Below are 13,748 nucleotides of genomic sequence, written 5' to 3'. Positions count from 1 at the left end.
TAAAGATATCAGATGGCTATTTTTTATTGGAGAATTTTTTTGTTGATATTTTATAATTAGTACTTGTAATTACTAAGACTTTCAGATTTGGTGTTAGTGATTTTTTTAATAAGCACAATAATAGCATATATGATACACTTGTTTCACTAAAGCATGTAAAGTTTGGTATCCTAAATGGTTCTCAAATGTGCTTTTTTTACCACACATTTAATTACAGATAGAGTTAATGCATTTCTATATGAACAGTGAATCCATGCCACATTGGTGAAGAAAAGTTAGCTAAAAGGGATAGAAATCCTCTTAGTTGCCAGATTCTTTTTTGAGTTTTGTTTGTGTATGTTGGTGGAGAGAATGCGTTGGAGGGAGTAGTGATGGTTATGGAAGAGGAATGAAGGCTGGCTAAATTTCTTTCTGACTGTGTGTTGCAAAGAAGTTTCCACAGAACCCTCATTCATTTAACAGATGTTAAGTATCTTATGTTTGCAAGTGGTGTATTTTGATTTTGTAGGGAGGGGTTGAAGTGTAAATACGAGAGAACATATATGCACACAATCAACTTACAAATAGTAAGTGAAATAAGTACTGTTTCTGGTTTTGAAGTGAGGGAAGAGTGTTGTTACAGATTTAGAAACTTACTTCATCAGGCTTGTGGTTCTCATAATACAGTTTTAGGAAATTGCTTAAATAGCATGGAGTAAAACCTATTTAGTCATGCAGCAGAATACCATCAGATCATTACAGTGTGATCCATTGGTTCTGATTCACCTGGGGGAATTCTTTGAAAATAAGAAACCTTGTAATATGGATTCATTTTTGTTCAGTAGAGTTGGAATGAATTTGGAGTATTTTCTTTTACTTTGGTGCTTTAAAATTTCTTGACGGTTATTAGTCAGTGATACTTTTTATCTGTTTTAGGCTTTTTCTTTTGTTGGAATGTTAAGTTATCTGTTACAGTTCCATACTGTAATTTAATTTCAGAGACTATCACTTATCACAGATTGATTCTCTGGCAATGTACATACATACTGTCTTAGATTACTAGTGCTGCTATGAGAAATACCACACATTTGGTGGGCTTACACAATGGAAATTTATTGTCTTACAGTTTTGGAGGCTAGAATTCCAAAATTAAGGTCTTGACAGGCCATGCTTTTTCCCCGGAGACTAGTCAGTGTTCTTGCGTTGGGCTTGCTGCAATCCTCGGGGTTCCTTGGCTTGTATTTCTGCCTCTGTCACATGGCTTCTCTTTCTGGCTTCTCCTTCTGCTCAATAGTCTGAATTTCCTTTCACTTATACTCTAGTCATATGGTTTAAGGCTTATCCTGATTCACTTTGGCCTTATCTAAAAAGGATCTTCAAGGATCCTACTCACAAATGAGTCCATACCTTAACTAATAATATCTTCCGAGGTCCTATTTACAAGTGGGTTCACACCTACAGGAACGTGGATTAAGACTTGAACATGTTTTTAAAGGGGTATGATTCAATCCTCAACATCTTCTGTTAACTCAGATGGTAAGTTCCTTCAGTGCGAAATCTATATAGCTTTGAATTTCCTGTGGAGACTGTGGTTTTTTTGCCCACTAAAAAACTCACTGGGATACCTACTTTAACATCAGTCCTTAAGTGGAGACTGATACGTTAGAGGTATTTGAGTGATGTTATTGATGATGGTGTAATTGGAATAGGGTAGATAGGTAAAGAAAGTATTAAATATTAGTGCCAGGGCAGATCAGTTTATATCCATCCTCTCGTTAGGACCAGATATTCTGAATACCTGGAATAATGGAAAGACTTATTCTTAAACATTCAGTTCCACAAACTCAGAATTTAGGGTAATGGGGTTTCGATTGTATGACAGTAAAAAATCAGGATCATGAGATTCAATGTCAGTTGGCCACCTTTTCGCATTGATGTGAATATTAGAGTTTACAGGCACACATACATGTTCAAGGTAGAAATTTAGAAAATATAGAAAAGAAAGTGAAGTAAAGGAGGAGTGGGCATAATCACCCAAATTCCCATACCTACTGTTTTAGATGTTTCCTTCCAGACTTTTTGCTATATATATATTTGTAATATATATGTATATATATACACACATACATACATACACATATATTACATATATAAATATGTATGTATTAAGAGCATGCTATGTGGGTAAATTTTGTAATCTGTTCTTAACATTGTAACATAAATATGTTCCAATAAAAAGTTTCACTAAGCATTTTAACTTACTACTTTACATTTTCCTTAAAATTTGGAATAGACATACTCAAGTGGTTCAAAATTCAAAAGACATGTAGTGAGAAATATCCTTCTATTGCCCTTATCATCTAGCCACCCAGTTTTCCTTCCTGGAGGCAACCAAGGTTCTTTTTTCCTTTTTCTTTCTAAATTTAAGTTCTTCCAGAGAAATTTATGCATGCACAAGCAAATACATGGTAGCATGTTCAGTAAATTATTATGTACCTTGCTTGCCTCCTCCTCTATTTTGTATTTTCTTTTTTTTGTCAAAAGTAATTATATTTTAAAAAATCAGTTTTAAAGGTCAATTATGCAAATAAGCCATTCTATCCTACCCCTTTCCCTAAGTTCTCTTTTCAAGGGAACTGCTTTCATCTCTTAGCTAATCAGGTTGCTATTTACCTGTTTATCTATAAAATATTTGCTTTATTGTCAGTTCTAGGTATTATTCACTGACTTTCTACTGCAGAAGATCAGTTTCGTTTTCTTAACCACAGATCTGTTATAATTTGGATTAGAGTAGTATTCAATCTTTATATTATTATGACTTTATAAAATGCTATTCAAAACTGAGCCATGTCATAAAATATAATTACTTTCCTTTTCTGTACTTTTTTTTTTTCATTTTTTCCTAGAAATTATTTAGTTTGCTTTAAGTAAACTTGCTTTAATTTTGCTCATTTTCCTATTTAAATACAAACTCTTTGCCAGTTATGTAAATCTCTTCTTGAGGCTTTCAGAGACTCATCAGAAGCTCTTACCCATTTCATCCTCCTAAGCCTCTTCTGGAGCATCTGGTCACCTCTAGTCTAGTTTGGTTACTTTCTGTTCCTTGGGTAGCTGTCATCCTGAGGTTTCTCTTTACAGTCACCCTGAAGATTCCGCTTGTTCCTTTTTCATTTCAGTACCATAATGTAATTATTGTGGCTCTTTTTGGTCTGGTCCCCTCATTTCAGAGTCTTGGCTAGTCTGGCTTTTTTTTTTTTTTTTTTTAATCTAAACTTGAGAGTCAGTCTACTAATTAAAAAACAAAACTCTCCCTTTTTACCTTCTCAGTATGTAGTTCTCAAATCTTCCTTGTATATTACTTTGAACTGCATGAAATTGAAATTTTTTCCAGTAAAAGCATTTTCAAGTATTGGCAGATTCAAATAGTTCTACTCGATAGAACTTTTTTTTTTTTTTTGCTATGTTCATATCTTGGTATTTTATAATTTCTATTGTAAATGGGACTTTTCTTCTATTACATCTTATAACTGGTGTTGATGTTTTGAATATAGAGTCTGTTGATTTCTGTTTCTTAATGTTATACCCAGCTCTTAGGAATTCTTTTAGAAGGGAATTCTTTCAGAGTTTTCCACCTGTATAATCTCATTATCTGCAACAGATGATAATTTTAGTTTCCTTCCCCATTTTTATACTTCCTTTATTCTCATGGTCCGTAATACTAGTGTTAATGGACATTCATGTTTCAGATTTATATAGAGTACTTTTAGATATGTTTAGACATATGTATGTTTCCTATGTTAAATATCTACTTATTCATATTTTAGTATTGATTTGAAAAATCTTGATGGATGGTAAATGCCTTTCAGTGACTATGGAGATAATCATAAGATATTTTTCCTTGATATTTTTGAATGAATGATTTTTAAATATCATAGCTAAATTCTACTTGATCATTACAATGGTATATTATTCCTTGGGAAGTTCCTAGAGTCTTTCTTTTTTTATTGTTTTCTTTAGGAATTTTGCATCTGATTTCACAAGTACTATCGATCTGTAGTTTTCCTTTGTATATGTGCTAATTCAGTTAGCTTTTTATATCAGTTATATATTCCCAATAAATATACTTTAGAAGCTTTAATTCTATGCTTTGAAACCGTTTAGGTAGGTTTAGAGTTATTTGTTAAATATTTGGTATAATGTTGTGTATTACTGGCACCTGGTGCTTTCTGAGGAGGTTAGTTCTTTAACAGCTTTCTCTATTCTATCTGTGATAATTATCTGATACTGCTACTGTGAAATCTTTTCTGTTGTACCTTCATGGAATTCATAATGCCTTACTTGGGATGCTGATAACACTTTATATTTTTCTTTGGGCATTAAATAAAAAAACCCAACTCTGTCTTTTGCACATTTGTCTTCATAATTACATTAAGTTCTTAAGGGCCTTAGGATTGGAACCATCTGTGTCTGTTGAATTGCCTCAGATTCTAGCTCATGGTAGGGAATATGTTGACTTAACAATTTTTTTCCTTCTTTCTTCTTTTTTTCTTTTTCATGGTGGTGGTGGTGGGTATTTTACAGGCTTCCCAGTTGGCGTGTATGTTGTAAAGAGAGTTCTTCAGCTTCATCATATTACCCTCAAGATCACAGTTGTGCCCTAGAAAATGAAGACATACATTTCCAGAAAAAGGTACCTTAAATAAAGTTAGCTTTGTAATGTTTGTCAGCTTTCTAAATCTGTCTCAAAACATTCTGAATAAAAGTAATTTCAAAAATACTATGTCATAATTTTTGGCGAGATATTTGTATATTTCTTTGCTATAATCTGGGGAGTTAGGTAACTGCAATTAGGATAATTCTTGAGATATTTGTATATTTATTCTCTTTGTTTATATTTGGACTGTCATAACATCTTGAGTCCTACAGTAGAGAAAAAAATAGTGCTTGTTCAGTGTACTGAAAGCTAGTGATTCTGTTCTTTTATCCTCTTAATAGTTAAAGAGTTCCCAAAGAAACCCTGGCCTTATAAATGAAAAGCTATTAGAAATGAGGATTACAGGGAGTGTCTGCCATCCATTGCAGTGTAGTCTGTTTTATATAATTGGGTGGGTTGAATAAAGGAATCCAAAAAACCTGGCGGTCTCAATCATTTATTATTTTATCACTTCAAAGGGCAAATTGACCAGATTTGTCCCCCCACCCCTCCCAAATTCAGTGTATTTATTTTAAGTGACAGAAATAATTTATATTGACTATAAAATATTCATATGTATATTTCACTCTCCTCTCCAAAGGATGGATCCACAGTTTACTGTTTGTGGTGTAAACTTTCAGATATTTTTCTTTGGGTATATACTCATATATATAGAAATTTCTATTTTTTTGCCTACTGAAATGTCATATAAATATTGTACAAGTTGATTTCCCTCCTTCCCCTGATGACATGGACACTTTTCCATGCAGCTGTATTCTTAGTGGCTGCATTTTTATTCCATTGTATGTGTATATCGTAACTTGCTAACCATTTCTTTGTTGATGGAATTTTGCATTGTTTCCCAGCTGTGTGTGTGTGTGTGTGTACACCTGTGCTTACAGTTACATTTATGTGCTTTTTTGGGGGTGGGGTCATATGTACTATATTTCTGGGATAGTGCATTTAAAATTTTAGAGACTGTTGCTGCATATCCCTTCAAAAAGTCTATCATTTTATGCTTTCACCCATTGTCTATTAGACTCAGATATAATCTCTTCTTTGATGAGAAATTTGAAGACTGAGTATTGTAGCATTGAATTAAAGTAAAGCATTATGGGGGTAAAACTTTCACCAAATATTTAGGTACCTATTATGTGCCAAAAAGGCTTAGATACATAGAGGTGATATAAGCTTTGCTTTTATGACACATTGTACAAGAGACATTTGAAGAGATAAGTATCTGAAATGCTAACTTGAAAGTGATCAGTGCCAAAAGAGTTTTGACAGAGTGCTATATGCATGTTCATTCATCATATATTTATTTATTGATATTTTATTATGTGCCTAGCACATAGTGCTGGATAGTAGGTGTACAGTATTTGTTAAGAAATCAAATGAGGTTCTTGAACTAATGTAGCTTACATTTTAAGTGGAGAGGGAAGCAGAAAGATGCAGGGAGATAGACCATAAACATGTAAACCAATAAAAGTAATGCTTACAAGACTTTTTGGTTGTAAAATACAGAAAGATCGTCTTTCATATTGTTTTAGGCTTTTTTGTGAAACAATTTTTTTCAGTTAGTCTCTTTTCTTTATTGTAATATAGGATGAAAGAGAGGGACCTATCCATACTGAATTGTTGGATAAAGTGGGTTCTGACTTACCTGTTCTTCCAGAAGAACATAAATTAAAAGATGACTACATTGTGGATGTACAAGTAAGCTATATTGCTTTGATTTTTAATAATATGCCCTTTCAGACTACTTCACAAGATAGAAAACCTCTGTTTGGTCACCATTCTCTGCATTTTTGTTTAAGTTCCATACAACAAGCCTTATAACTATTTACCAGCTAATAGTACTGTTTTTGAGAAAATGCCAAATTACAGATTTTATAATAAATGTGACTATTATCTTTGTAGTAAAAATGTGGGTGTTAAGTCCTCATTACTTGTTAGGTTAGGTTAAGACTTGAATTCATTTTGGCTCAGAATATTTTTTCTAAGTTGCTTCACTTACAACAAAAGAAGGCATTTGTGTGTAGAATATAGAGTATTTTGATATTAATGTTTTTTCATTTTGTGTGGAATATAAATTAACAAATAATAGATTGAAATGTGTTCTTTTCCTTTCTCTTTGTTACATTCTGAATATTGTTTTCCATTTTGTGTACTTGATTGTATGAAAGATATTAAGAACTAGAATATATACGTTAAACAAATGCTGAGGCATACCAGGAATGGCTGAAGGAACTGGGGACATTTGTTCTGGAGAAAGAAGGACTAAGGAAATACTAGATATTTCAAATATTAACAAAAACAAATTCCAGCCTAAAATTATGGAGAATTTTTTTTTAATACATCCAGATCTATTTTATAACTTAATGGGTTAAAATAGAGCTATAATGAGTGTTATTTTATTGGATTCTGGTAGACATTTGTTAAAGGTTTGAGAGGAAGAGAAAAGCAAGTCACCAGATTGTATGACCCCTGTAACCCTTCCTCTTATGACTATCCTGAAGAATCCCACCATTATTTCTAAAATTATTTTTTATCATGTAATATTCTTGCTCAAATACTTTGAGACATTTATTGTATCTTATAAACCTCTACAGTACCCACTAGCTACTAGGTAGCTAATCCAAATTGAGATTTGCTCTCTATATAAAATATACATTGGACTTTGAAGACTTAGTACAAAAAAAGAATGTAAAATGTCTCATTAATTTTTTATATTGTTTACATGTTGAAATAATATTTTGGATATATTGGGCTAAACAAAATGTATTTTTAATTTCACTGGTATCTTTTTGCCTTTTTTTTTTTTTGTATGGTTTAGAAAATTTGGCTCACTTATATATATATATTGGATAGTGCTATTACAGGCCTAACTGATATAATAGTCCTTTTCTCAAGGCCTCCACCATAAAAATGCATACTGCTATTTGCATTCCTTTGTGGCTTTTCTATTCCAGTATAAATAATTCCCCAAATGATCTGTATTCTCCTGACTCTTTGTCTCATTTTTTTCTTTCTGTTCTGCTCCCATACTGGTCCAAACCTTCCTTTACTTTAGATGACTAGATCTAGTCATAATAGTCTGTAATCTCCTTTTTCCTTGAACTGAGTATGAGGACCTTTCATTTGATATTTAGTAAGCATTTAAATGGGTACTCTGTGCTAGGTACTATTGTAGATACTGGGAACATAAAGATCAATAGAACATAGCCCTTTCTTAAGGCATACATAGTATAGTTGAAGGGAGGGAGACATAAATAATTGAGGTGTTTTAGATGCTATGATAGAAGTCTCTACAGGGAACACTGGAGGCATAGAGGAAGAAGAGTTGCTAATTCTACTTAGGGTTGGTTGTGGGGGATGAAGTGTTGCTAGAGTTTTCAAATACGAGGTAGATTTCAGATGGTGTGTTGGCAAGATGGATGGCTCGGGGCATTCAAGGTTGAAGGAGCAGAGGAAATGACTTACAGCTTCAAATGTTACTTGTATATGTCTTATACTGTTCTGTGATAGACATTATCTCCTAAACTGAGCTGCTCGGGGGCAAGAACTGTGTGTTGTACTATTTTGTATGTTTCCATAGGATTTCTCTCTTGGTAACAGCTTTCATTAATTACAGTGAGAAGGAAATATTTTTAGGTCCTGAAACGAAATAGGAAACAGGAAATGAAATAGAGACAAGCTCTTTGTCCTGGTTTATGAAATGCCTTGAAAAATGTATAGAACCTGTATTTTAAAGAGTAAATAAACTCCTTAGGGAGGTAATGTTAGAAGAAAGGGTTTGTATAAAAATGATTCTTTAGTGAACATTCTTTATATTGTCACTCCTGAGAAATACATTCTATAAAATCCTGGTTAGAAAGATTATTAACTTCACATTTTAATATACCTTTTTTTTTTAAACAGAATACAGAGTCAAAAAAGTTAAGTCCACCTGTGGTTGAGGCACTCCCTACAGTTGATGTACATGAAGATTCTTCCAGTGTAGTTGTAGACAGTGAAAACATTGAAAATATTTCCAGCTCATCTACCTCAGAAATCACTCCAGTCTCAAAGCTTGAGTAAGTCATTACAAAGAAGCAAAAAAAAATCTCATTAATTAATGATATAAATTTCTTGATAGGTTAAAGCAGCTTAGCACTTAAGTTTGAAGTTTAGGCTATGTAGCAGGCCTCAGTTGTAATGCCTGTGTTTTGTCTATTGTTATTATAATTTAACAAGTCTCTTTATTTAGCTGCCTGCCTCAGGTGAAGTTGATGAGGTTCTAGACATGAAATCTCTACATCATGTAATAAAGTGTGGTTCTACATCTTTAAGAAATAGTGTTTATGAAAATAATCTTCCTTATAATTATCACAAACTCAAATGTCAGATTATTCATTTCCATTAAGTATCACTCTTTTATTCATTCAGTTATATGTTTGTTTGAATAGCCAACTGTTTCAAACTTGATAATAAATATTCGGAATGTTGAGGCTTAAGGTTTCCTTAATTTAGAAAATTTGTTATCTACTCCTAGCTCCTTCCAGCAACACTCCAAAGAATAAAACAAAACACCCTTCTTCTAATGTACTACATTAAGCATTTCCTTTATCAAATGAGTTAGTATGTAAACTGCAGGGAATAATATCTGGTACACAGTAAGACTATATAATTGTCGGTTAATATCACTATTATTATAATCACCACTGTTTTTTTGCCATAGGCACTTTTTAAATACCTATTCTCCTCTAAAATATTAGGCTAGAGGGATTTGTCCCAGTATGGGACAAAGGAACAGAAGAAAGTTTAGAAATAATGAATGTATGTACAATTTTTAAATATTAAATACTTAATTCGGAAAGAATTTAAGGCTAGATAATATATATCTGAATGGCATGTCCCATTCTCCCATTATATTAAATATGCCTGTTTAATGAAATGGAAGTAAGATGGGAAAATGTTAGGGTATGTATTTTTTTAAATGAAATTCTATACCTGCCTCAGCATTTAGTGCATTATCTTTAGATAATAGATGATTTTTCATGCTATAGGCAACTACTCTAACATGGTAAAATTAATATATGTATACTAACAGGCATAAATTAAACTTTACAGGAAGTATATTTAGAATAAATATTGGAAGCCATTTATTTTTCATAAGACTGAATATTATAAACTATTTTGTTTTAAAATTCGTTAGTTTTTTAGAAGCTTAGAACACTACCAGATAAAAGTGTCCACAGTTGACTTTACGTGATTTAAAATAAGTGAATTCTTGAAAACATTCTGCAGAACTGGTAAAGCATTCTTCTTTCTTTGGCTTAGATTATGTTTTGGAAATCACTAATGGCATTTCTGATTTACTTTGTATTAAATTCATTAAATCACCAGGTTGTCTTTTTTGTTTCTTCCCTTAGTGAAATAGAAAATTCTGGTACTGTCCCCATAATTAAGCCAAGTGAAACTGAGCAATCTGAAACTGATTGTGATGTTGGTGAGGTCCTTGATGTAAATGCTCCAGTTGAACAACCAACCTTTGTCAGTCCTCCTGAAAGGTGAGTGTGGGTAGTTGTTTGTCCTGTGTGTGTTTCTTTAGGAACAGCAGTCTCATATTGGAATATAGTTTGATACATGCTTAATTTCCCCTGATGATTGAGAGAAAGCTGATTCTCTTGTGCTCCTTTCTTAGTTTACTTTATATATGATAATTATAACGATTTAGATTTTATAAACTTACCCAGCTAAAAAAATATGTTTATTTAATGTCTCTTTTGGTTTCTAATAGCCTTGTTGGCCAGCATATAGAAAATGTGTCATCTTCACATGGCAAAGGAAAGATAACAAAATCTGAATTTGAATCAAAAGTTTCAGCAAGCAAACAGGATGATGGTGATAAAAAATCTGCATTGAATGGTTCAGATAATTTAAAAAATGAGGTATGTACATAATGCAGCACACTTTTGTTATTAGCTAATCTTGTGATAATTGGCTAACCGTATTTGCCATAAAAGGAGGGAGATTCATTAATGATGTATGTGGACCTACACAAATTGTACTCCCTAGAAGCCAGAGGTCACTTCCAGTGTATTATTTATTTGTAAATTGTTTCAAATAAGAACTCTCTTTGGTTATATGTAATTAAATGCTTTTCTGCCACCATCAACTGTATGATGCCAGATACCAGTTCGTCCTTATCTAAGCAATTTCTTAAAGAGCTGTAGAGAAGAAGGTATGACTGCTAAATTTAATATCTTGAGAATATGAGTTAAATCAATAATATATGGTTAAATTTAGGCTTTGTAAGCAGACATGTTTTAAAGGGTTATTTTACCTTTCATTATTTGTATGAAAAATACAGCTAAATTAGCTTGTTTCAGAGTGTGGCTCTTACAGTCAGGACAGAACTCAACCCAGCATAGCAGTTTTACTTTTCTTCTTTTGAGTTGTACTTTGACTTCACATAGAGGCCAGTATTGCATTTCCTGAAGAAATGTTCATAGAACAGTTTAGGTTCCCATCAGGAAGGAAATAACTTAGTAAAAGTTATGGAGACCACTCCATGAACTTAACAAAAACAAAACAAATGGGATCAAATAGTAGTTCCAAGTGATGAGTACCATATCCACATTTGTTCCCTTTTTGTTTCATTCTGTTTTTCTAAGCAGTTTTCTTGAGATACATCCACACTACATATAATCCATCCGAAGTGTACAATCAGTGGCTTTCAGTATAATCAGAGTAGTGCATTCATCACCACAATCAATTTTAGACCATTTTCATTACTCCAAAAAGAAAAACCCTATCCCATATACCCCCTGTTGTTGACACTTAGCACTGATGTAGTACTCTTGTTAAAATTGATGAAAGAATATTAAAACATTACTGTTAACTATAGTCCACAGTTTGCATTAGGTGTATTTTTCCCCATATGCTATCCTTTTATTAACACCTTGTAATAGTGATGTTCATTTGTTATAGTTCATGAAAGAACATTCTTGTATTTGTACTATTAAAATCATTGTCCACAACAGGGTTCACTGTGTTACACAGTCCCATGTTTTATCCTCTAGCTTTCCTTCTAGTGATATACATGGCCCTAAACTTCTCCTTTCAACCACATACACACACAATTCAGCACTGTTAATTATACTCACAATAATGTGCTGCCATCTTCTCTATCTATTCCAAACATTTACAGTCAACCTAATTAGAAATGCTGTACAAATTGAGCAACAGCTCACCATTCTCTGCCTTCATTCTATCTCCTGGTAAACCTGTATTCTAGATTCTAACTCTATGAGTTATTATAATTAGTTCATATTAGTGAGATCATGGAATATTTGTCCTTTATTTAAAAAGGCAATTTTATTGAGCTATATTCACACACCATACAGCCCATCCAAAGTATATAATCCATAACTCAGTATTATCACATGGTTGTGCATTCATCACCACAGTCAACTTTCATTACTCCAGGGTAATTAAAAAATAAGAGAAAACCCAAAACATCTCTCTCTTATCTCCCACTATCATTGATCCTTAGCATTGGTGTGGTATATTAGTTGCCATTGATGAACAAATTTTAAGATATTACTGTTAACTATAGTTAACAGTAATATCTTAAAAGCCTAAACAGTAGTATCTTAAAAAGCCTAAAAAAAGCCTAAAAACAGTAATATCTTAAAAAGCCTAAAAAAGCAATAGGTATGCTTTTTTTCCGCCGTATATTAGTCTATTAGTAACTCCTTGTAATAGTTATGTTTATTTGTTCTAGTTCATAGAAGAAATTTTTTATATTTGTACTGTTAATCTCAGTCATTGTCCACCACAGTCCCATGTTTTAACCTAGTTTTCCTTCTGGTGACATATGACTAAACCTCCACATTCACACACAATTCGGCACTGCTAATTATTCTCACAGTAATGTGCTACCATTACTTCTATCCATTTCCACTCATTTAAATTCAACCTAGTTAAAAATTCTGTATATCTTAAGTAACCGCTCCCTGTTCTCTAGCCTCATTCTGTCTCCTGGTAACCTGTATTCTAGATTCCATGTCTTTGAGTTTGCATGGTATAATTAGTTCATGTTAGTGAGATCATACAATATTTTTGTCCTTTTATGTCTGGCTTATTTCATTCAACATAATATTCTCCAGTTTCTCCATGTTGTCACATGCATCAGGACTTCATTCCTTCTTAGAGCTGAATAATATTCTATCTCCTGGTAACCTGTATTCTAGGTATATTCTATATATCACATTTTATTTATCCATTCATCAGTTGGTGGACACGGGTTGCTTCCATCTTTTGGCAGTTGTGAATAATGCTGCTCTCAACATTGGTGTGCAAATGTCTGTTCATATTCCTGCTTTCAGTTCTTCTGGGTATATATCTAGTAGTGGGATTGCCAGATCATATGGCAGTTCTATACTTAGCTTCCTGAGGAACTACCAGACTGCCACAGCGACTACACCATTTTACATTCCCACCAGCAGTGAACGAATGTTCCGATTTCTCTACAACATCTCCAACACTTAATAGTTTTCTGTTTTTTAATAGTGGCTGTTCTAGTAGGTGTGAAATGATAGTTCATTGGGGTTTTGATTTGCATTTCCCTAATAACTAGTGATGTTTAGCATCTTTAAATTTAGGGTTTGTATTTCCTCTTTGGAAAAATGCCTATTCAAGTCTTTTGCTCATTTTTAAATTGAGTTGTTTGTCTTGTTATTGTTGAGTTGTAGGATTTTTTTTTTTAATATATTCTGGGTATGAAACACTTATTGGATATGTGGTTTCCAAATAGTTTTTTCCCATTGAGTAGGCTACCTTTTCATTTTCTTGACAAAGTCCTTTGATGCACAAAAGTTTTCTGTTTTGAAGAGGTCCCATGTATCTGTTTTTTTCTTTTGTTGCTTTGGGTGTAAAGTCTAATTGCCTACCACAAGATCTTGAAGATACATACCTACATTTTCTTCTAGGAGTTTTATGGTCCTGGCTCTTGTATTTAAGCTTTTGATCCATTTTGAGTTAATTGTATAAAGTGTGAGATAGCGGTCCTCTTTGATTTTTTGGGATA

At 32.8% G+C, this 13,748-nt stretch overlaps 1 protein-coding gene across 4 annotated transcripts in view; it reads left to right on the top strand.

Moving 5' to 3' along the window:
* SUCO (SUN domain containing ossification factor) overlaps positions 1 to 13,748 on the top strand; it is a 100,361-nt gene that overhangs the window by 21,204 nt on the left and 65,409 nt on the right. For all 4 annotated transcript variants that reach the window (XM_037825334.1, XM_037825333.1, XM_037825335.1 and 1 more), the window contains exons 2-6: positions 4,561 to 4,669; positions 6,278 to 6,388; positions 8,594 to 8,748; positions 10,087 to 10,224; positions 10,455 to 10,605. In XM_037825334.1, coding sequence (XP_037681262.1) covers positions 4,561 to 4,669; positions 6,278 to 6,388; positions 8,594 to 8,748; positions 10,087 to 10,224; positions 10,455 to 10,605 — 664 coding nt within the window. The remainder of the gene's footprint in view (positions 1 to 4,560; positions 4,670 to 6,277; positions 6,389 to 8,593; positions 8,749 to 10,086; positions 10,225 to 10,454; positions 10,606 to 13,748) is intronic.

The sequence above is a fragment of the Choloepus didactylus genome, chromosome 2 (genome assembly GCF_015220235.1).
Source record: "Choloepus didactylus isolate mChoDid1 chromosome 2, mChoDid1.pri, whole genome shotgun sequence".
NCBI classification, from domain to species: Eukaryota; Metazoa; Chordata; class Mammalia; order Pilosa; family Megalonychidae; genus Choloepus; species Choloepus didactylus.
The sequence above is the reverse complement of the archived record's forward strand: the minus strand, read 5'-3'. Positions and strand labels throughout refer to the sequence as shown.